A 23,225-nucleotide genomic window follows, 5' to 3' on the forward strand; every position below is an offset into this window, starting at 1 on the left:
AAAGGCATTGTCAACAACTGTAAAGAGCTATATGAAGCACTTTCATGCCTATTATTTTAATTCTCGGCCACCTTTTGAGCCAGACTCTCACTCCTGCGTCACAGATGAGCAATCATGGCCAGAATCCTAACAACTTGTCAAGATTTACATAGTCTCATCTTGACTCTGTACTGTTTTTTTAAACCAATGCAATAGGGGCAGAATGTGTTGCAAAGCGGCAAACTAGAGCTATCTTAGATAAATAAATAAATACACACACACACACACGATGGGCTGCATTATGGAACTTGCTATGGTCTGAATGTTTGTGTCCCCCCAAAATTCATGTTGAAATCCTTACCCCCAAGGTGATAGTATTAGGAAAAGGGGCCTTTGAGAGGTGTCAGGTCATCAGAGTGGAACCTCCATGAATGGGATCAGTGTCCTTATAAGAGGAACCCAGAGAAATCTGTGATATAAGGTCACAGAGAGAAGACAGCTGTCTGTGAGGAAGGAGGACCTCATCAGACACTGAATCTGCAGGTGACTTGATCTTGAACTTGCCAGCTTCCAGAACTGTGAGAAATAAGCTTTTGTTGTTTAAAGTCACTCAGTCTATGGTATTTTCTTATAGGAGCCCAAATGGACTAGACAGAACTCAAGAACAGGGAAGGATAACCAAGTCTCCCTGGAACCCACTGAGAGACCAGGCAGTCCTCTCTGCATGTCTGATTTTCTTTGTCATCTTCTCATCCACATCCTTCACCCTGTTTTTTCCATGCCACACCAAGACCACAGTTTCCAGCATGGTACAAGAGTTCAAAGGGCACATTATTCATTCAGCCCTAGAATGAATAATGAGCCTGAAACCTTAGTTGGAGTTCCAAAATTCCTGGGACATGACTAAGCTTGGGTGAGAGGGGTACTCTCTACTCAATTGACTCTAAAGGAAATTATCAGAATAGTAATGGAAATGAAGTAAAATCATGGGTATCATGTTAGATTGCAAATGTTGTGAAGAATTATCAAAGGTTTTACTAAGATGATTATACAAAAACCTTTAAAAATTCGAATGAAACAATTATATTTAGTAAAGTGTAAGTCTGGGTCCCTGGGAGTCTGGAGGCTCCCTGCCACACTGGACTGTGATGAAAGCATATTCCTACTGCATGAAGCCAGTGAGATGTTGGGATTACTATTGCAGTTTAGCTACCCTAATACTGCATTACTACTATAATCAACGGGAAAACAAACTAATAAGCTCCTTCCAAAATGCAAAGCTTCAATAGTGGCCCATGGTCTACTGAATGAAGTCCTTAAGATGACATATACGATCTTCCATGACCTAATCCCATGCACTTCACATTCTGAAAGTCTCACTGACTCTCCTAAATGTTTTCCAAAGAACCTACACCTGTTCTCCTTTATACTACTGATCCCAATGTATTGTAACTAGATGGTTGCTGTCCATCTGTTTTCCTAGATTGTGAGTCTCCACGATGGCAGTGGCTTTTTTTCTTCTTTGCAGATGTATCTTCAACACAATATCATATGTTGGGCATATAAAAAATGCTCAATGAACAATGTGCTCCTAAATGTTCACAGCTACCTGAAAATTCATGTAATTTTAGAGCCTGGAAAGTAGGAAAAACCAATTCTCATTTTACTGAAACATATTATCTTCTAAAATTGTTAATTCCTGAATACCCAACTCACTGGCTTAAAGCTCTGACAATATTATTGAAATGAAATGAACAGCCATGAGTAAATAATATCCTTTTGAATTAGAATTGGTTTCTAGACCAAATCCTTTAAGAGTTTGAAGCTTTAAAAACTCTGACTTCCTAAAGTCAGAATTGACATTTTTTGTCTTAGGAATTTGAGGTGAAATGAATCATAGATATTTTAAATGGGGGTGGATTCTGAATTATTTCAGAGAGGAAGCAACCTTAGAAATATAAGAATCATCATTATTAACTCAAAATGTTCCATTTCTGAGGGGGGCATTCTCAGAGAAGCACAGTTATTTTATGTTTCTTGGAAACGTTAGGCTTTGATAGCCCTTCCATCAAAAATAAAAGCATTTTATATTAAACAACATCATTCAAGGTTGAGGCTTAAATGTTATTTTAATAGTATCCACAAAGAATCTGGTTTAGTTATTAAAATGACTTATTTTTATTTAAAGAAAAATCTATGATTTTACTCACTGTATATATATAAGTGAATTTTCAAAAAATAGTTTCTTCCTTTATGTGGATTCTCTCAAGATATGAAGAACCAAACTATTCTTTGGTTTTATTATACGGGAAAAACAACACGCAGTCTAGTTAAACAACTTTGTGATATTTATATTCCATTGCACAGATATGGGTTATACAAATTAGTAACACAAGTTATTTCTTAAATTCCAAACATTTTCTAAAATATTATTACAGCAGATGCCTAGGATATTAAAACATAAAAGTGGAAATCATTCTCTAAATAGTTAAATATGATACTGAAAATACTGCACATTTTAATTAGAGGAAAATTAAAATGTGTGCTCAAATGCTCTAACAAACTAGGTAGCAGGGCAACTAACAACTACAAATAAGTCACTGTGGTCCACTTTTACGTATGCATATATATAATTATTCTCTAGATAATCCGTCTTCTTGAAAATGCTAAATAAAACATAAAAATCCAGATAAATGATTTAAAGAAACTGTAATTCTTCCTACTACCTAAGGTGACATGTACTATTATCTATGACTTCATACAGTTACTAATTCAAATATAAAAGACACCACACTTGGAAAGAAAAAAATTTTAAGGTAATGGTTTTAATTGAATTAATGAGATGAAAAGATAGTAAAGCCCTGTTTGCTACTTACATGAAAGAAGATTTTAAAAAATAATCACTGCACAAAATGTAAAGGGTGGGGTTATGCTGTGGTATTAATTTTCCTCAATAATGTTTTTCTTGACTGTTCAAGAACAAATTAAAGTTTCCACGGCAAATTTGTTTTCAAAATGCCGAATTGCGAAACAATTGCTGGCTTCACGTTTCTGAATACCTGTTGGAGAGGGAAAAATTTTTTTGAAATTTTGATTCTTTAGTAATAAATATTCACTTATTTTTATAGTTATTATTTAGATGTATAAAAGTATTTCACTCTATACTCCACAAAAACTTCCACAGTTTGAATTTGTTTATGCTGAAGAAAAATAATTTTTCTCCCTTTTCTGAACTATTAATATATTGACAGATCACAACAACATCAATAATGCTACACAGATTGCTTACAAATTCATGAACTTGAAGGTATTGAAAATGTTCTGTATCTTGACTATGGTGGTGCTTGCAAAACCATGTGTATCTTTGTGGAAACTCAGAATTGCACACTAAAAAGGGTAAATTTCATGGCGTGTGTAAGGCTGACTTTAAAAAAAATCATGAACCAAGAGCATTTTTAAATGTAAGAAATCAACACAGCAATAAAAAAGAATGAAATCATGTCCTTTGCAGCAATATGGATGCAGCTGGAGCCCATTATCATAAATGAATTAACCCAGAAACAGAAAGCCAAATACCTACCTTACAATGCTCTCACTTGTTAGTATGAGGTAAACACTGGGTACTCACTGACATAAAGATGGGAACAATACATACAGGGGACTATAAGGAAGGGAGGGAGGGAGGGAGGAGGTAAGGGTTGAAAAACTACCTATTGGGGAATGCTTTTACACTGCTGGTGGGAGTGTAAATTAGTTCAACCATTGTGGAAGACAGTGTGGCGATTCCTCAAGGATCTAGAACTAGAAATACCATTTGACCTAACAATCCTGTTACTGGGCATATACCCGAAGGATTATAAATCATGCTACGATAAAGACACATACACATGTATGTTTACTGCAGCACTATTCACAATAGCAAAGACTTGGAACCAACCCAAATGTCCATCAAAGATAGACTGGATTAAGAAAATGTGGCACCTATACTCCATGGAATTCTATGCAGCCATAAAAAAGGATGAGTTCATGTCCTTTGCAGGGACATGGATGAAGCTGGAAATCATTATTCTCAGCAAACTATCACAAGATCAGAAAACCAAACACCGCATGTTCTCACTCATAAGTGGGAGGTGAACAACAAGAATACATGGACACAGGGAGGGGAACATCACACACTGGGGCCTGTCGGGAGGTGGGGGCATAGGGGAGGGATAAAATTAGGAAAAATACCTAATTTGGTGACAGGCTGATGGGTGCAGCAAACCAACATGGCACCTGTATACCTATGTAACAAACTTGCATATTGTACACATGTAACCCAGAACTTGAAGTATAATAATAAAAAAAAAAAAGAGAGAGAAACTACCTATTGGGTACTATGCTCACTACCTGAGTGATGGGATCATTTGTACCCCAAACCTCACATCAGATAATATAATATACCTTTGAAACAAACCTGCACATGTACCCCCTGAATCTAAAATAAAAGTTGGGGAAAAAAAAAAAAAATGAAATCAAGCTGGTTTCAGATGACTCAACAGCCGGAGATGAGAGAACAGTATTATTTAAAATGCTAGCAAAAAGCCAGGAAAGCACTTTTACTGGGTGACACAATTCCAAAGAAATCACACCACAGTGTATCTGAATGGCACTTCTTACTTTCCACAGCTGCCACATGTATTTTCTTTTATTTTCACAATGATCTTAAAAGGAAACGGGGAGATATTGTAATCCTTATATTTCAGGTGAGAAAATAAAGGTTAAATGATTTGGCAAAGCTACAACATTAGTTGTATCAATGCTCTTAATTCTTCACCCAAATTCCTTTCCAACTACCCTGACAGTGATTATTCCCAATATGATCCAAAAGGCAAACAGCCTGCTTAGTATCCAGATCCCTGAAAACACAGCTGAAGACCTGGTCCCAAGAGACCCTCTGGATAATGAAAACCCTTTCAGTATGGCAGAACCACAGTGGTTAGGATGCGAAGTTGGATAGGGTGACTAACGAGATGGAAAATGAGGTACCAGCATCTCAAGGCAATGACATTTCACACTGACCTTTTCTCTACAGCTGAAAAGAGCGGACTTATTAAATAGAATTAAGATAATTCTATAGAAACCTTGGAATAATATATAACGACACAATATTATCTCACTCATGGCTAGTATATTGGTAACAATGACTAGGCTTCACCTAAATCTAGTTTAATGCAATGAACTTTTCTGCCCAACACTTTAACATTTAAAAAGTATTACCTTTAATAGTTTCTCTGCGTTGCAGTTTGTAAGTTTCCTTGTCATGACACAGTCGATAAATAAAGAAACCCAGGTGATCAATATTTTCAATGCGATCAGTAATAACCATGTGCTCATGAATCAGATAGGACTGAGGCAAATAGGTTCCAGCCTACATTCAGAAAAGAATACATGACATGACTATCTCAGAACATATATTGAGTAGACTAGAGTAACAAGACAAAATTCTTACACATTATGGTATGGAACAGGTTGCCAAACTACTACCCACCATCTGTTTGTTTGTTGTATGTTCTATGTTGTCCAGGCTGGTCTCAAATTCCTGGCTCAAGCGAATCTCCCACCTAGGCCTCCCAAAGTCCTGGGACTACAGGCATGAGCCTCCGCCCCCGGCTTGTTTTTATAATATAAGTAGAGTTTTTTTTTGGAATATAGTCATGTTCATTTGTTTTACATATTGTCTATGGCACCAGAATTAAGTAGTTGGCTAGTATTTACTCTCTGGCTCTTTAGGAAAACTTAAAACATTATTTGAGAAATTGTATTTCAATTTCAAGATATAAAACATTAAAAACAAAAACCGTATTAGTTCCTCCTTGTAAAATTCTTAACTACAGTCTGATAAAATGAGCTCCTATAGGGCTAATTTCTCAACAGGGTATTCCAAAACACTATAAAGGCATCATTCATCAAAAATAGTCAACATTCTTATACCTTGATGTTAATAAGTAACTCCAGTAGGTTTCTGGGTGGCATAACAATGGAAGTGTTCAGAGGGATCACATAGCACTTATCCAGGTTAAGATCTAAATAGGCTGTAAGTTTCTGGGAAGAAAAAGATACAGTGTTGTCACAGTAATAGCAAAACAGGCAGCAACTGGATTTTTAAGAATAATTTGTATCATTAAAATTGGCTTTAGAATGTATAAATCACTTGCATTTCAACAAATTCAGAATTTGGCTGGATAAAGTTGGAGGTGGGAATGGGAGAGGAAAAAATATTGCTACCAGTAAATAAAATGCTCATCAAGGGTATATTTCTATAATAAATAATAATACATATTCAAATTAACTGCAAATACTTATTATATAATTAAGCGATTTAACTTTCTCACTTATAAGCTCAAATGCCCTCTAAGGCTATCTGTCCATTGTGTATAAAGATTAACTTTTCTTGTATGTATCTTGAATACTATTACCATCCTTAGAACATTGGAGAAACAGTCATTTAAATGATTTTGTGTTCTATGGTTCAAATGAGAAATGCTGGTTGAGAAAGACTGTCTCATAGGATGGTTTTTAAGAATAAGTTAAACCAAACAATAACATTTTGATTCCTAAGAGCTCGGTATTCGCTATTATTATTTACTATTTGCTTTAGATGTTTATTTCCTTGAAATAAGTAAATTTTCAAACTGGTTTCTAAACATCCATCAGATGTATCAGGCACAAAATGTTTGCAAAGCTAACTTCAGTAATATATTGGAGTGTTCAAAATGGCAAGCTTATACAGAGAGACACAAAAATCACAGGTAATACATGAACTTCTGAATCTCTGAATCCTGATTTGAAAAAACAAAAAATTATTGGGACAAAAATTGGGGAAATTTAAACACAAATATAAATGTAAACATATTAAATACAATAGTCTCTCTTATCTGAGGCTGTGCTTCCTAAATTTCAGTTACCTTCAGTTAACTACAGTCCACAAATACCTAGGTAAGTACAATATAATAAAATATTTTGAGAAACCACCTTCACATAACTTTTATTATAGTATTTTAACTGTTTTATTAATTATTGTTAATCTATTACTATGGCTAATTTATAAATTAAATTTTAACATATGTATATATGTACAGTAATACGAAAAAACATAGTATATATAGGGTTTGGTACTACCTGCGGTTTCAGACATCCACTGGGGGTCTTAGCTTGTATCCCCCATGGATAAGGCGGGACTACTGTCCTACAAGATCATGTTAATTTTCTTAGATGTGATAATGATGTGGTTACGTAGGAGGACATCTCATTCTTGAGAGATAACAGCATAAGTACTTATGTCAAATGACAGAAAAAGAGATGAAGCAAATATGACAATATCTGGAACAAAGTGGAGGATTTTGGGTATTCAACTTTTCTGCATTACATAAAAATGCTCAAAAGCTGGGGGAAAATGTAGAACGAGAACTTAAAAACAGATTAAGAAAATTATTGATTTTGAAAATGCTACCAAAAAACAGGAACATAAATTACCTCTTATCTAAGAAAATGTGGGAACATATAAAAAATATTAGTTTGTCAGCAACGGAGTAACAGTCATGAGGTGGGCTTTAAGGGGAAGGAAAGACAAGAAATGAGAAGGCTGGGTCACCACGGTCTGCTTCAGACAAAGCAGAGCCCACCAAATGTTGACAGTTTATTAAACTGAACTCTAAATATAATAAATTAGCAAATATTGAAATTAAAACTACAAAAAGCATAAACTACAGAACCTGCATTCTTTCTACAATTCTAGACACTTGGCTCACCTTGTTAAAGTCATGAACAATGTTGGCAGGATCACTATCTGCAAACTCTGGGACAGGCACACTGATAAATTCAACTTCTTCTTCTTCAAAGATTTTAATATTTTCTTCAATTGTCTGGTAGAGAGCAGCTGGGGCATCTGCAGAGGGCTCATTTAAGATGACATCATCTTTGATGTACTTTATTCCACAGTAGTACACGTCATCTGGCTATAGAGTTTAAAGACTCATTTCAGCAATTCAGCATGAGACAGGTTTTTAAATAAGCATTACTTAAGCTGCCACCTCTATCTAAATAGCATTTTGCTTGCAAACTCTTGCTTTTAGATGACAAGTCAGACAGTTTAATTACAGAGTTAACATATTCTTTAAGATCAGGTTTTGAAGCACTGTAAAAGAACAGCTTCAAAAGAAGAAAGGCAGCTGGTTTTCCCTTTACTTTTCGTGGTAGGTGAAAATAGAACATAAAAATAATTAGCTATCCAGTAACAAATAAATATAAAGAAACAACAGACCTACTCCAGCTGTAAGCAGTTTTTATAAAAGAATATATTCCAAAACTAGTCAAGTTTTTCTGAAAGAATATATTAAAAAGTTTTGATATGGTCTACTAATTAAATGACTTTTTTCTTATTAGCCAAAAAAGGGATAATGTTTCTGAAATTTCTATATGCATATAAGTAGTTCTAATTTTCCCTTTACATCACAATTCAGCGGAAAATATTGGATTACAGCAAATCTTTATGCTACTGTCTCACTCTTACAAAAAGAAAAAACAGTATATAAGGTCAGGTGCAGTAACTCATGCCTGTCATCCTAATACTCTGGGGGCTGGAGGCCTGAGACAGATGAACTGCTTGAGCCCGGAGTTCAAGACCAGCCTGGGCAACATGGTGAGACCGTGTCTCCACAAAAAATAAAAAAATTAGCTGGGCATGGTACCACACACCTGTAGTCCTAGCTACTACTGGGGAGGCTGAGGTGGGAGAATTGTTTGAGCCCAAGAGGTTGAGGCTGCAGTGAGCTGTGATTGCACCACCGCACTCCAGCCTGGGTGACAGAGTGAGATCCCATCTCAAAAAAACGAAACACACAGTACATGTACACACACACACACACTCTACACACACAATAAAGACTAAGGGTATATAAAATGTGAATGCACCAGGCCAGGCGTGGTGGCTTACGCCTGTAATCCTAGCACTTTGGGAGGCCAAGGTAGGTGGATCACCTGAGATCAGGAGTTCGAGACCAGCCCGGCCAACATGGGGAAACCCTGTCTTTACTAAAAGTACAAAAATTAGCCAGGAGTGGTGGCAGGCACCTGTAATCTCAGCTACTTGGGAAGCTGAGGCAGGAGAACTACTTGAACCCGGGAGGCAGAGAGTGCAGTGAGCCGAGATCCCACCATTGCACTCCAGCATGGGCAACAAGAGCAAAACTCCGTTAAAAAACAAACAAACAAACAAAAAAACAGTTAATGCACCAAATGTTATCTCCGGAAAATGGAATTGCAATGATTTTTTAAAATACTATATGTATTTCTTGTAAAAAAAAAAAACGGTATTAAAAAAGATGACTAGTATTTTGGTAATGTCTATCAACACGTGATTGATTATCTTGAACAACACAGAAAATGAGCACGAAATTGAGAATGTTTCAAAATTAGTTATTTAAATTATTTTAATAAGTCTAGTTGTCAACTGTTTCTCCAAATTTTGAAACAGCTGAAGTAGTTATAAAACCTTGAAAGTAATTTCCCCTTCAAAACTCCTAAAAAAATCTTCTGAATTATTGCCAAGAGAAATATATCACAAAATAGATTGTAAATGATAATTAATCAGAAGGAAAACCTTTGTCTTAACCCACTGGGATTACTATTAAACACTTAAAGTTATAAACAACTTTCATCCTATGTTATTTCAATATCACCGCTGAAGTCACCCAGTTCTTTAGTGAAACCAGTGACTGGAAAAGAAGCAGAGACATGGTCTTACTGTACTCTGGGCCCAAGGGTACAGTAGGACCGTAAGGGAGTCCAAACTGACTATCAAGTTATGGCCTATCAACATGACAACATTTGTGGCTGATGTATTTATTCAACTGGCAATTCATAATACTATTCCTCTCAACCCTTAATTATAGTAGGAAAATAAAGGTTAGTAAAATCACCCAATGACCTAAATAAATCCTTTAGTCAGCAACATTTCAAGTTACTCTGCTTTTAGTGACTGTGTGTGATGGGCTCAGCAAACATATCATGGAGAGATGTTTAAACACAGCTTTAAAATAGAACTACCACTCTGGCTGAAGGTCACAGATAAAAAGTATAAGCTTACAGCAAGTTGTAAACAATTCTGTAAAGCACATCAGGAGAGGCAAAAAAAAAAAAAAAAAATTAGAGACACAAAATAATTTTTCCACTTACTTGAAGTGCAAAATATTTGTACAAGTATGCTCCTCCTAGAATAACACCTGCAAGCATAAATGCCAGTCCAAAGCACATGCACCAACACCAGGCTCTTCTTTGGCCAACTGGTACCACATCATCTGGGTCCTAAAATATGAAAAAGACAGTTAAGTATCTTATCTCCAGACAGAATAACAGAAGGCTCAGGATAGGAAAAACCTCATGGATTATCATTTTAATAAATAAAGACATAAAGACCAAAGGAGTTGTGCCTCTCATCAAAATCAACCCAGGAATGATTAAATGGTAGCTCCAGGGCTCATCTTAATGGTTCTTGGACTGGGACATTGGTCTCTAGGAGAGTTGTCTACTTCTAATCTCAACACCCCACCTGCTAACCCTGACTCAAGCAATGATACACTTCATAATTTTTATTTTGCATGCACAACTTTTGGTGATACCTTCTAAAATTTAATAATTTAGAAGAGGTTATGCTACAACTTAGTCATATAATATGATGATGAGCCTTGTAAATTATAAATCCAGGGCATCTCTCTATCTGATCATTTATGAAATTATGTGTTAGGCCTGCTACAGATGGTTTATATCTCATACCAGGTATAAAACTATTCTAAACCATCCACAAGAAAAAATTACAGGAAAATAAGGAACAGAATAAACAATGATACTAAAATTATTTAAGCAATTAGAATTTCAAAAAATAGGATAAAATTCTATACAGAGAAATACATAATCGTATTATCCCACTGCTCTACTCTAAACCATGTCTGATAAAATTCTTCACTTTCTTTTAAAGATAGAAGCAGTAGAAAAAAATGAGAAAATATTCAATGATAAAAACTTACTTATAAATTCAAGAAACAAAACCAGCACAAAATTTTATAGAATTTTCATTTTTATCCACTTAAAAACAATTTAGTATTAGAACATTATTTGGGGTCATGACATTCATAATTCCTAGATACTCCTCCCTCCCTGTGCCCTTATAACCTGATGCCTCTATTCTGTCACTTTAGAATTACAGCAAATTTCTGATTTGTACCCAAGTTCACGTGCAAAGAGCTAAGAAAACAAAGATACCTAAATAAGTAGTCACTCAATAAATAGTAAAGACTGCAAAAATTCATAGTATACATGAACGGCCTCTTGAAGTACATGACTCTGTCCTTTACTTGGAAAACTCAATATGGGGTAGGATTAAGGGAGAAGGTAGACTTCACCTAAACCTATCTAATAGGATATAAAATTAGGAAGAAAAACTATGAATGATGCTCAAGAACAGGATGGGTTACTGGAACAGCCCTCCACAACCCTTTTTGGCACCAGGGACCAGTTTCGTAGAAGACAATTTTTCCACAGACAGATTGAGAGGGGTTGGGATACGGTTTCGGGGTGAAGCTGTTCCACCTCAGAAGATCATCAGGCATTAGATTCTCATAAGGAGCGCACAACCTAGATCCCTAACACGCACAGTTTACAATAGGGTTCACACTCCTAAGAGAATCTAACGTCCCCACTGATCTGAGAGGAGGTGGAGCTCAGGCAGCAATGCTAACTGTGCAGCCAAGTTCCTAGCCAAGACCAGTTCCGGTACTGGTCTGTGGCCTGGTGGTTGGGGACCTCTGTATTAGAACACAGATTTGGTTGAAGCAATAATTCAGTTAGGAATGAAACCTAAGATTATATGTTTTTAATTCTAAGATGAGAAACTTATCTTAATTCTAAGATGAGAAAATTCTAAGATGATACCACTGAGAAAGGTCTAATCCCAGATGCTGAAGCAACCAAGAACAATGTGATGCGATATAGTGTTTTCTTAGGTTGAGATTTCAAATATAGAATTTAACATCGAACGACAAATACTGTTTATTCTAAGAATCAGTCCATTGTTATGAGAATGTCATGGTTTCTGTAGCACGTGTCAATATACTATGTGTGTAAGACAATGAGTGTATTGCAAGGAATTAATGTAATAAGTCTGAAGAACTTATCAAGCCATGTAAGATATCCCAGCTGTGAAAAGAAAGTTACAAGAATTCCATGGAGTCATAAGGTATTATGAAACTTTAATGATAAAGTATACATCTTTTGCTTGAGCCCTTGTCTGACATAAATATCTAAGGAGGTAAGAAATTGTTCCTAACATAATTAATTTTAGGGTGGAGGGAGAGTAGGGGGGATGAAAATGACAGATGGAAATAGTTATTTCCAACATTTGGTAACAGCTGCTGAGACAGCCAAATGTGCGCACACACCCACCCCATTTGGCAGGCTTTCTCTTCCAATAGTACATAAATGAATAGTCAAACAGCACAGGCAGACATCTGTAAAAGAATATGCAGCCCCAACTGGCAAATTGATGACAAACTTCAAGACATTGTAATATATCATTTTTAACTGTTCAACAATCATTTTGAGAATAAATTATAAATGTCCACTATGTGCCAAGAGCTGTGCTAGGCACTGGAAATAGATGCTCTGCCAAGAAAGAGACCAGTTGGATCAGTCTGAAAAATAGACAAATATACAAAAGGAAATAAATACGATACGAGCTCTAATAGGAAAATGCACAGAGAGCACATAAGAGGGGATGAGTTTCAGGAAGACTTCCCAAGGGAGAAAATACTTCAGTGGAATGTTAAAGGACAAATACTCATTACCTCAGCAGAAGACAGAGTTAAAGGAAATTATATATATGGCAAAGATTTTTCAAAAATTATGGAGCTAAAATGCATGACATTTCCAAGAGCCACATGTGCTTTGGCTGGACTGCCCAATATGGTGGAAAGGGGTATGAGAAATGATGGACAAGAAACTGGGGCAGGTCACAAAAGACCTTTGTAAACCATGCTAGAGTTTGACTTCTCGTGTTCATTCAAAAATCACTTCTCAGCACTATTACAGTTTTTTAAAAATTCAATTTCTTAAGGAATTTCACTTACAAAATACTTCACTTATCCACAAGTCAATTTATTCAGCACCTCAATAATGGGAAACGTGGCTTAAGAATCAGGAAATAAACAAGAGTGTTTGATCAGCCAGATTATAGACCCCAAACCTATGCACCACCATCATGTACTTCATAGAAGAGCTGTTACATCTTCAATTTGGTCTATCTAATCTTTTCTCTCTAAATTCCTAGTGATCACTTTTCTTTCATTAGAATAATTCACATAAAGATCCTCTCTCTACTAGGCTATAAGATCTTTTGAGTATCCATTCATATTCATTTTGCATTACAGGCAGCTCCAAGCCAAGCTTGGGCGTGGCATTAGTTGGCACTTATATATTTGATGAGTGGATAAAACTTAGATCAATTTTCTTTCTTTCTTTTTTTTTTTTTTGAGACAGAGTCTCTCTCGCTCTGTTGCAGGCTGGAGTGCAGTGGCGCGATCTCAGCTCACTGCAAGCTCTGCCTCCTGGGTTCGTGCCATTCTCCTGCCTCTGCCTCCCGAGCAGCTTGGACTACAGGCACCCGCCACCATGCCGGGCTAACTTTTTGTATTTTTAGTAGAGACAGGGTTTCACTGTGTTAGCCAGGATGGTCTCCATCTCCTGACCTCGTGATTCACCCACCTCGGCTTCCCAAAGTGCTGGGATTACAGGCGTGAGCCACCATGCCTGGCCAGCTTAGATAAATATTTTTTAAAAGCGTGATTATTTAATTATTTATGAGTCATAAAAGTCGTATCAGCAGCCAGCATGATAATGAGGGAAGGGAGAGATGCAACATAATTCATAACGTAAAACAAACTGTGGCTATTTAGCAAGAGCAGTAGCCTAGTTCAGTATTTATTAATGCCTGCTATTTGCAATATACTGTGCTAGATCCTGTGGGAAATTCAAATGTGATTAAGACATGGCTTCTACCTTGAGCAATTTATAGTCAAGAATTAACACCATGTATGATAGATAAACGATGTTCCATAATACAATCTAAGTCATGGAGAAGGGATTAAAGTATGCTCAAGATTAAAAAGTTTTTAATCTAAGAGATTTATTAAAAGTGTTTTTAGAGTGATTAAATTTTAACACTTCAAAGAGTAAGCTTTACTTAAAGAAAAAGCCACGTAAGATTTAAGAAGAAAAACCCCGTGACTATCTCAAAATATACAGAAAACAGATTTGACAAAATTCAACTTCCATTAAAAAAAAAAAATCTTTGCAAACTAGCAAAGGGTGAAATTCTTTAACATCAGTAAGGCTAACAATCAAAAGCCTATAGAAAGCCTCATTCTTAATGGTGAAACTTTATACTTCATCACACCCTTTTAATTGAGGAATACAGGAATGCCCACTAAAGTTGACTGTTTCCATTGAACGCTGTACTAGAGATCCTACAGCAAGCACACAAACGATAACAAGATTAGGTATTAGAAAAAAGAAAACAAAACTGTTATTATTTGTAAATAATTTGTCTATGTAGAAAATCTAAGAGTCGAACTTACTCAAACTAATTAGAGGGTGGCAAGATTTTTAAGTATCAATAATCAAAAATCAACTGAGTCAAACATTTGTACATGAATATTTACAGCATCATTATTTATATACTAGCCCCAAACTAGAAACAACCCAAATATCCATTAACTGATGAATGAATGAATTGTGGTATATTCATACCATGAAATAGCAATAAAAAGGAACAAAATAACACACACCATCAGGACTGAATCTCAAAAACATGCTAAGTGAAAGAAGTCTGGCACAAAAGATTACTCACTGTATGATTACATCTTTATCAAATTCTAGAAAAGGCAAAACCATAATGACAAAAGCAGCTTACTGGCTGGGGAAGGAGAGACTGACTACAAACAGGCGTGAAGACACTTATTAGGGTGATGGAAATGTTTCATATCTTGACTGTTGGGGTGGATATACGGCCTTATACAATTATCATAAATTCAATCAAATTGTACACATAAAATGCATGAGTTTTATTCCATGTAAATTATATTTTAATACAGAGGGCGGAGAAGAAATCAACTGAGTTCCCATCTACCAGGCAATAAAAGAATATCTAACACCAAGTGCTAGAAAAAGCGTATAACAAAGGGAACTTGGGAACTTCCACTCGACAAAAATTTAGGTACAATTGCTTTGGAGAACCATTTGGCAGTATCTAATAAACACACATCAAGCTTGTCCAACCAGTGGCCCATGGGCTGTGTATGGCCCAACAGAAATTCATAAACTTTCTTAAATCATTATGATTTTTTTTTGTGATTTTTTTTTCCAGCTCATCAACAATTGTTAGTGTTAGTGTATTTTATGTGTGGCTCAAGACAATTCTTCTTCCAGTGTGGCCCAGGAAAGCCAAAAGATTGGACACCTCTGACATACATTTACCTTATGACCTAGCAATTCCATTCCTAGGTATAAATCCTGGATAAACTTTTGAATATGTAAGGAAATACGTCCAAGAATATACGCTACATTGTCGGCAACAACAAAAAAAATTGAAATAAATTATTATAGATTCATGTAATACTGCTAAAAAGATTCAAATAGTGACCAGGCCCAGTGGCTCATGGCTATACTCTCAGCACTTTAGGAGGCAGAGGCAGGAGGATTGCTTGAGCCCAGGAGTTCGAGACCAGTCTGGGCAACATAGCAAGACCCTCTCTCTATCAAAAAATAAAAATAAAAATAAAAAAATGTACTAGCACTGCTGATTTTTAGATAAGCGTAAGAAACGTAATTGCTGACCCCCCAAAAAAGGCAGGTTGCACAATATATAACACCATATACTTAAGTGTTTTGTAAGTATGTGATATTTAAGACTTTCAAAACGTACAAAATACACTTCAGGTTCTCTGTATTTTGTGTGCTTGAAATATTTCATAATTTAAAAAAAGAAAAAGAAAAACCACTAACAAGAACTTCTTCACTGGGGTATATAACTTTACCTGGCCTAATTTAAAACAAGTCACCGAGACATTTCCTCCCTTCTACTGCAATAAAACTGGTGCACCTTGCATCACGCTTAAAAGGTAACAGAACTCCCACAGGTGCTGTACAATTATTATCTAATTAATCTTCCTAAACCTCAAGTTTTTTAGCCCAGTTTATAAATGAAGACACTGCAGCACACACTGGCTTATAACCACCTTGCAACAGTATATACAGAAAGACCTGGCTTTCAGAAGCACTTTCACTCTGGCACAGTACTAATTTCTAGTTCAAATAAATCTCAGCATTAGATGATAAAATAAAATTACTTAAGAAGTTATATCTTAAACAAAATGAAGGACAAATTCTTTTCTGGTACTTCAATTAGTTAAGAATTAGGTCACCTCAATCAGTTCCCTAAGAGGCTTTAGTAAATGTGCTTCAATTATAAACTTAAATAAAAATGTATATTTTTTCATGTAATTTTAATTCTGTTCTCAAACTAACAAATCACTTCACATTCTTAGGCACCTCTATTTGAACTTTTTTTACAGGTTGACAGAAGCTTTTAAGAGACATTTTTCGAAGTGCTCAGATATAATATTTTACATTTCTATATCAAATGCAACAACAGTGCTTTAGTAAACAGGATACTAAAGAGGAAATTATCTCTTAGGGTTAAAAATTATATTATCAAAAAATATACAGAAAGAAAAGAACCAATACTATTTATTCAAAAAATATATACAGAGAAAAAAATCCAACACAATATATTCAACTCAAAATATACTGAACATTCAGAAACAGATTTAGTTACTTAGAAATATGCTGGGTGACACAGGTAAACATGGGGGTGCATAGGCCAGCTGCCCACAGATGTGTTGTTTGGCTGGTATAATGCTTTCCAAAACAGAAAAACAGCTGGGACATTAAAACAATTTAGTGATTTGCACTTTTAAAAACCAGATTTCCCGGCTGGGTGCAGTGGCTCACGCCTGTAATCCCAACACTTTGGGAGGCTGAGGCGGGCGGATTACAAGGTCAGGAGATCGAGACTATCCTGGCCAACACGGCGAAACCCCATCTCTAATAAAAATACACAAATTAGCTGGGTGTGGTGGCTTGTGCCTGTAATCTCAGCTACTCAGGAGGCCAAGGCACAAGAATCGCTTGAACCCAGGAGGTGGAGGTTGCAGTGAGCTGAGATGGCGCCACTGCATTCCAGCCTGGTGACAAAGTAAGACTCCCTCTCAAACAAAACAAATAAACTGGATTTCCCATTAATGTTCTAGTATTTTCAACTCCTTTCATCTTTTTTTCTCCCTACTTGGAGACCAAATATACCTAGTTCTTTTCTACCTTGTTGCTAGGTTTTGAACTCCGATCTTCATTTCCAGCTATGACTGGGTATACTTCCTTCTGGGATCCTATTTATATTAACTAATCAATCTAAACTAATTTTCCATATAAAGGGTTTTGAGTTCTGGGTTTTGTAGACTGGGACATATTCACTTGGTTTCTACATTAAGTTTCTTTCCTCAGTATGAAAGCATCAAAAGGACATGATGTGGTGATCCGCTAATTATTAACTGCATTGATTACCAAATATATCTGCTATATGTAAAACATAAAATCTCTGGCTGAAAAGTTAACAATCCATGAGGACATCGAACATTTGTTTGCATTTTTTCTTATTCATTTAAATCAGTATCTGAATTTTGCTTTTTAATTTGCCTTTTGAAATGAGATTGCTACTGTCTCAACTGCAGTGAGGAAGTCCACATGATAAATGTTGTTTGACACATAAAAAAGAAGCAGTTTTCCAAGTGTCTGGCATTATATAGAAAGCTGCTCTCTATATTTGTAAGTACTATGATATGTTTCACAAAGGCCTCTGACCTTTTGTCAATTATTAGATTTCATTTAGTTAAGAAAAATTAGTATTTAGAGTCAAAATTGGGAATTATACTAACATGTTATGATTAATGACATTAAGGCAGTATTCTGTACTGGAATTCAAATGGGAAAGGTTTAAAAAGGAGAACTTAATCTCAAACGACAAGGTCTACAAAACAGATTTCTCATTAACATACTTTTTGTTAAAAAATCCTGCAACATAAAAGCAGTAATACAGAAAGAAAAAATAAATAAAATTTAAAGTCATTGCATAATAATGTAACTACTGTGAGAAATCTATGAAACTTGAACCAAATTATTAGCATCACATAAAACTAGCACAGTCTTAGGTTAAATAAAAATAGGTTGGAACTGGAAAAAAAAAAAAAGGCAGACTATCAATGCAATGCATTTAGAGCTGGATCATAACTTAATCACTTTTGTATCAGAGACAAGCAAGGTAGTGCAAAGTAGAATATTAACATATATGAATAATAAGTTTAAAATCTCCTATTCTTTTTTCTATATAGTTTAAAAAATGACTATGATTTCTTTTTTTTTTTTTTTGAGACGGAGTCTTGCTCTGTCGCCCAGGCTGGAGTGCAGTGGTGCGATCTCCACTCACTGCAAGCTCCGCCTCCCAGGTTCATGCCATTCTCCTGCCTCAGCCTCCCGTGTAGCTGGGACTACAGGCGCCCGTCACCTCGCCCGGCTAATTTTTGTATTTTTAGTAGAGACCGGGTTTCACTGTGTTAGCCAGGATGGTCTCGATCTCCTGACCTCGTGATCTGCCTGCCTTGGCCTCCCAAAGTGCTGGGATTACAGGCGTGAACCACTGCGCCCGGCCATGACTATCATTTCTATAGTGTTTATTCAATCTACGCTGAACAGAACTGTATCCATTTTTTTTTTTTTTTTGAGATGGAGTCTTGCTGTCACCAAGGCTGGAGTGCAGTGGCGCCATCTCAGCTCACTGCAACCTCTGCCTCCCAGGTTCAAGCAATTTTCCTGCCTCAGCCTTCCGAGCAGCTGGGATTATAGGCACATGCCACCAGGGCCGGCTAACTTTTGTCTTTTCAGTAGAGACAGGATCTCACCACGTTGGCCAGGCTGGTCTCAAACTCCTGACCCCAACTGATCCACTCGCCTCGCTCGCCTCGGCCTCCCAAGGTGCTGGGATTACAGGCATGAGCCACTATACCTGGCCTTGTATTCGTTTTATAAAGTGAAATTTTAGCAGAATTTCAAATTCATATTGGTGAGTAAAAGGCACTGGGATGGCAAAAAGAAAGCCTAGACTAGCACAAACAGGCAAATGTTCGTAAACAACAGCATTATACACAAATGTTATTTATTGTTAATAATATCCTTTACCAGAGATAAATTGGTGAAGACAGATTTTCTCTACCACTGGCTGAATGAAACTAGAGTCCACATTGTTACCAGTATCAACTAACTGTTTCCCTAAAAATTTTAAGCACAATATAACGCTCTAATTTTATATAATTCATTATAAAATCCAGTGTCAAGATTAAAGAAAAAAAAGAACAAACCTGTTCTAGATTCACTTTTATACAAATGCTGGCTTTTAATGCCTTTCAACAATACAATTATCACACATCCATATTCAAATATGGGTAATTTCATTTAAAATGCATAACTTTTGGTAAGAAAATTCCGAATATATTCATCTGAAAGTACAACATAATTCAAATGAGGACAGTTAAGAGAAAATTTCTGTCCAAGTTTGGAATTTTAAATGTTAAACAAGATGACTACTAGAAAAAATAATTATAGTTCTTGAGATCAGGAATATTTGTCTCTCTACATGTGAGAAGTGCTTTGACCCTATGAGCCCTATTGCCTAGCACTGAATGCATGTGCAGTAAAAACTCAGTGGTAATATTGAATGTTGCTCCCTATTCCACCACTCTCCTGGCTCTTGGATCCAGGGGTGTGATTTTCTTCTAAGAATAAATATAGGCATTTAAAACAGGTTGTGACTAATTTGGTTTTCATAACTGGTTGGTCTTTCCTAGCTACACAACATTTCTTGAAAGCTGGAGTACTTAGCAATTTTTAAATTCCAGTTATACTACCTGGCTAGCCAGTAGATGCTTCTGAATATATGAACAGTTCTCAGGAACAGATCCCCTATGGAAGTACCATGAAAGTAGTTTAATCCAATACATCATTTACAGATAAATCTGAGGCCCAGAGAAGTAAAATTACTTATGTAATATCACAGAGCTAATAAGGTCTGAATATTATCTTGACTCCATGTGCTGCTTAAGGAAGCTGACTTAAAACAGCTTAGGCAAATTAACTCTGGTAATAAATGAAGTACAGACACCATGTCACACTTGGATAATACTCCTTTCTAACCAGAAACCACATAGCCTGATTTTTTAAATTATTTTGATTAAATATATTTTTTTTAATTAATTTTTTTTTTTTTTTTGAGACAGGGTCTTGCTCTGTCACCCCAGCTACAGTCTAATAGTGCAATCATGGCTCACTGCAGCCTCAACCTCCTGGGCTCAAGTGATCCTCCCACCTCAGCCTCCTGAGTAGCTGGGACTACAGATGTGCACCACCACGCCTGGCTAATTTTTAAATTTTTTTGTGTAGGTGGCAGTCTCACTATGTTGCCCAGGCTGGTCTTAAGCAATTCTCCTGCCTCAAAGTGCTGGAATTATAGATGTGAGCCACCATGCCCGGCCCACAGCGTGAATTTCTACTGTTGTAAAAGGTTTACTTAAATTGACCCACACTAATAAGCCCTACATGTGTGAACTATTACAAAGGCAGTAATACGACTTTTAATATGTTGTCAAAATTAATAGGGCTTTTCTCTGTTGTTCATCAAATTACAAAGGATGGTAGCAAAAAGTATTAAAATCATATACATGTGAACTTAAAACAATAAAGGAAAATAACTAAGGCACACCAGCACATATGCATTTCAACATAAATGAAAAAGGCAAAATATTAATTACAAAAGTGAAACTTAATAATGCCACAAAGCAAAAAACTACAAAGTTGGTAATGAGTTGCCTCTAAAATTCCTCATGAAGGAGACAATCTTGGAACTTTGAAGAGGACGATCAGAAGATGCCTCATCAATCTTTCTAGACCATCCTGTCTGATCTCAAATTAATGCTAATAGTAATTCAGATGGTTTCCATTATTATCCTTTATTAATTATCATTAAGTCAATTTTTAATGTAAAAGGAAATATTCTAACAAATCTTTAAAAAGCTATCAAGATAGCTGAGTTGAATTTCTCATATTGATTTCCAGTTAAATGTTTGTTTACTTCCTCCTGAAAGCTCAATAAAGTGATAGTAAAGGGATAAAACAAATAAACCTTAAGCCACAAAGAATGAAAATGAATGACAGCAGACAAGTCACATCAATAAAAATGTTGAAAGCTGAAAGCATAAAAGAAAAAAAAAGGTATAAGCAGAAAATCTCCAGCCTGTAGACAACCAAAGGGGGAAAAAAAGTCATGTACAAACAAGGAATCAGAATGGCATCACATTAGAAGATAATGGAGCAATGCTATCAAAATGCTGAGAGAAAAATTTTACACCCAGATAAATTATCAAATATGAGTATGGAATAATGATTCTCAGACACGCAAGATTTTTAAAAAATTTATCTTTTTCTTCAGATTTATAAAACTGCAGATCTAGCATGTGATGAAGACACTAAAGGCAATTCTGCCAAGATGATTACGACTCTCAAGACATTTGTATGGCAACACACCTAGAGTGCAACCAGTCTGGACTAGACAACTAATGACTGACAGGCAAGAAATCATTTTTAAAAAAAAAAAAGAAGAAAGAAAGAAAGAAACTTGGTGAGTTACCTGGTGAGTCTGAAGATACAGAAAGACAATTATATTGCTGTCAGAATCTGAGAAATGAAGGAGCAGTAAGTATATAGAAAATTAAGGAACCCTCTCTCCTGCCCCAAAAAGCATGATCAAATCCAAGGAAAATAAAAAGTTGTTATACAAGAAAGGAAGTAAAATAAAAGTATACAATATTCAAATGTAAATAATGTTTATGTCAATTATAATAAAAAACACTAAATATCAATTGAACCAGAAATTGCTATTAACAGGAGAACGGATTACGTGCGCAGTGTGTAAATACACAGAAAAAAGCTAAAAATTCACCTTTCATGTAGCTATTATCAATAGGTATTATCTAAAACTGCAAAAAATAAAACAAATGAAAACAAACCATGAAACAGCAGTATAAGCAAGTATTTAGAGTACACATTCTCCAAATGTGGTCCAGGAATACCTTTCAGCGGATCCACAAGGTCAAACATTTTTCTTAATAAAACTAAGACTGTGTTAGTTTAATAAACTAAATAATAAAACTGTCATTTTCACTTTCATTCTCTTGCAATGTTTACATACAATAAAAATTGTACAGTGTAATTTTCCACAAGCTAAGCACTATATTACAACAGACTGAATGAAGAAGCTCATAGGGGAATCCGGCTATCTTCTATTAAGCTATTCAGTAAACGGCACTGCCAAGTGTAAAACAATGTTACTGTTAGTCTTCTTAAATCTTTTTGGTTGTTTGGAAACATATATAACCTACATAAAGCAAAAGCTCTTTGGGATCTTGAACAATTTTTAAGAGTATAAAGAGGTTCTCAGGGCAAAATGTTTAACAACCACTGATTTAGAGAAATAAGGAGTTAAAAGAGAAACATGGAGGGCCAGGTGCTGTAGCTCAGCCTGCAAGCCCAGCACTTTGCGAGGCTGAGGTAGGCGGATCGCTTGAGGTCAGGAGTTCAAGACCAGCCTGGTCAACATGGTGAAACCCCGTCTCTACTAAAAATACAAAAATTAGCTGGGAGTGGTGGCAGGCGCCTGTAATCCCAGCTACTTGGGAGGCTGAGGCAGGAGAATCACTTGAACCTGGGAGGCGGAGGTTGCAGTGAGCTGAGATCATGCCATTGCACTCGAGCCTGGATGACAGAGCGAGACTCTGTTGCCCTCCACACCACCCCCATAGGAGCAAAACATGAGAAACACGGAGTTAAGATCGCCATGTATGGTTGGGCAGGTTGTTTCCAGTACAAGGACGCCAGGCAAAGGGGATCAGTAGGTCTAGAATCTAGCTGATGCTCTATTCTCCAAAACATCAGAGAGGGGATCTTTTTCTAAATTGCACAAAGGCAGAAGAGGGTCTAGTGGTCACCATGGTAATAAA

General features: G+C 36.1%; 1 protein-coding gene across 1 annotated transcript in view; it reads right to left on the minus strand.

The window, feature by feature from the left end:
- Positions 1 to 2,133: 2,133 nt before the first annotated feature.
- Positions 2,134 to 23,225, minus strand: part of ITM2B (integral membrane protein 2B) — a 28,971-nt gene continuing 7,879 nt past the window's right edge. The window contains exons 2-6 of the mRNA XM_023187437.1: positions 10,195 to 10,323; positions 7,770 to 7,976; positions 5,953 to 6,063; positions 5,239 to 5,389; positions 2,134 to 3,038 (exon numbers count right to left, since the gene is read on the minus strand). Coding sequence (XP_023043205.1) covers positions 2,953 to 3,038; positions 5,239 to 5,389; positions 5,953 to 6,063; positions 7,770 to 7,976; positions 10,195 to 10,323 — 684 coding nt within the window. The 3' untranslated portion in view covers positions 2,134 to 2,952. The remainder of the gene's footprint in view (positions 3,039 to 5,238; positions 5,390 to 5,952; positions 6,064 to 7,769; positions 7,977 to 10,194; positions 10,324 to 23,225) is intronic.

Source organism: Piliocolobus tephrosceles, chromosome X, assembly GCF_002776525.5.
Source record: "Piliocolobus tephrosceles isolate RC106 chromosome X, ASM277652v3, whole genome shotgun sequence".
NCBI lineage: Eukaryota > Metazoa > Chordata > Mammalia > Primates > Cercopithecidae > Piliocolobus > Piliocolobus tephrosceles.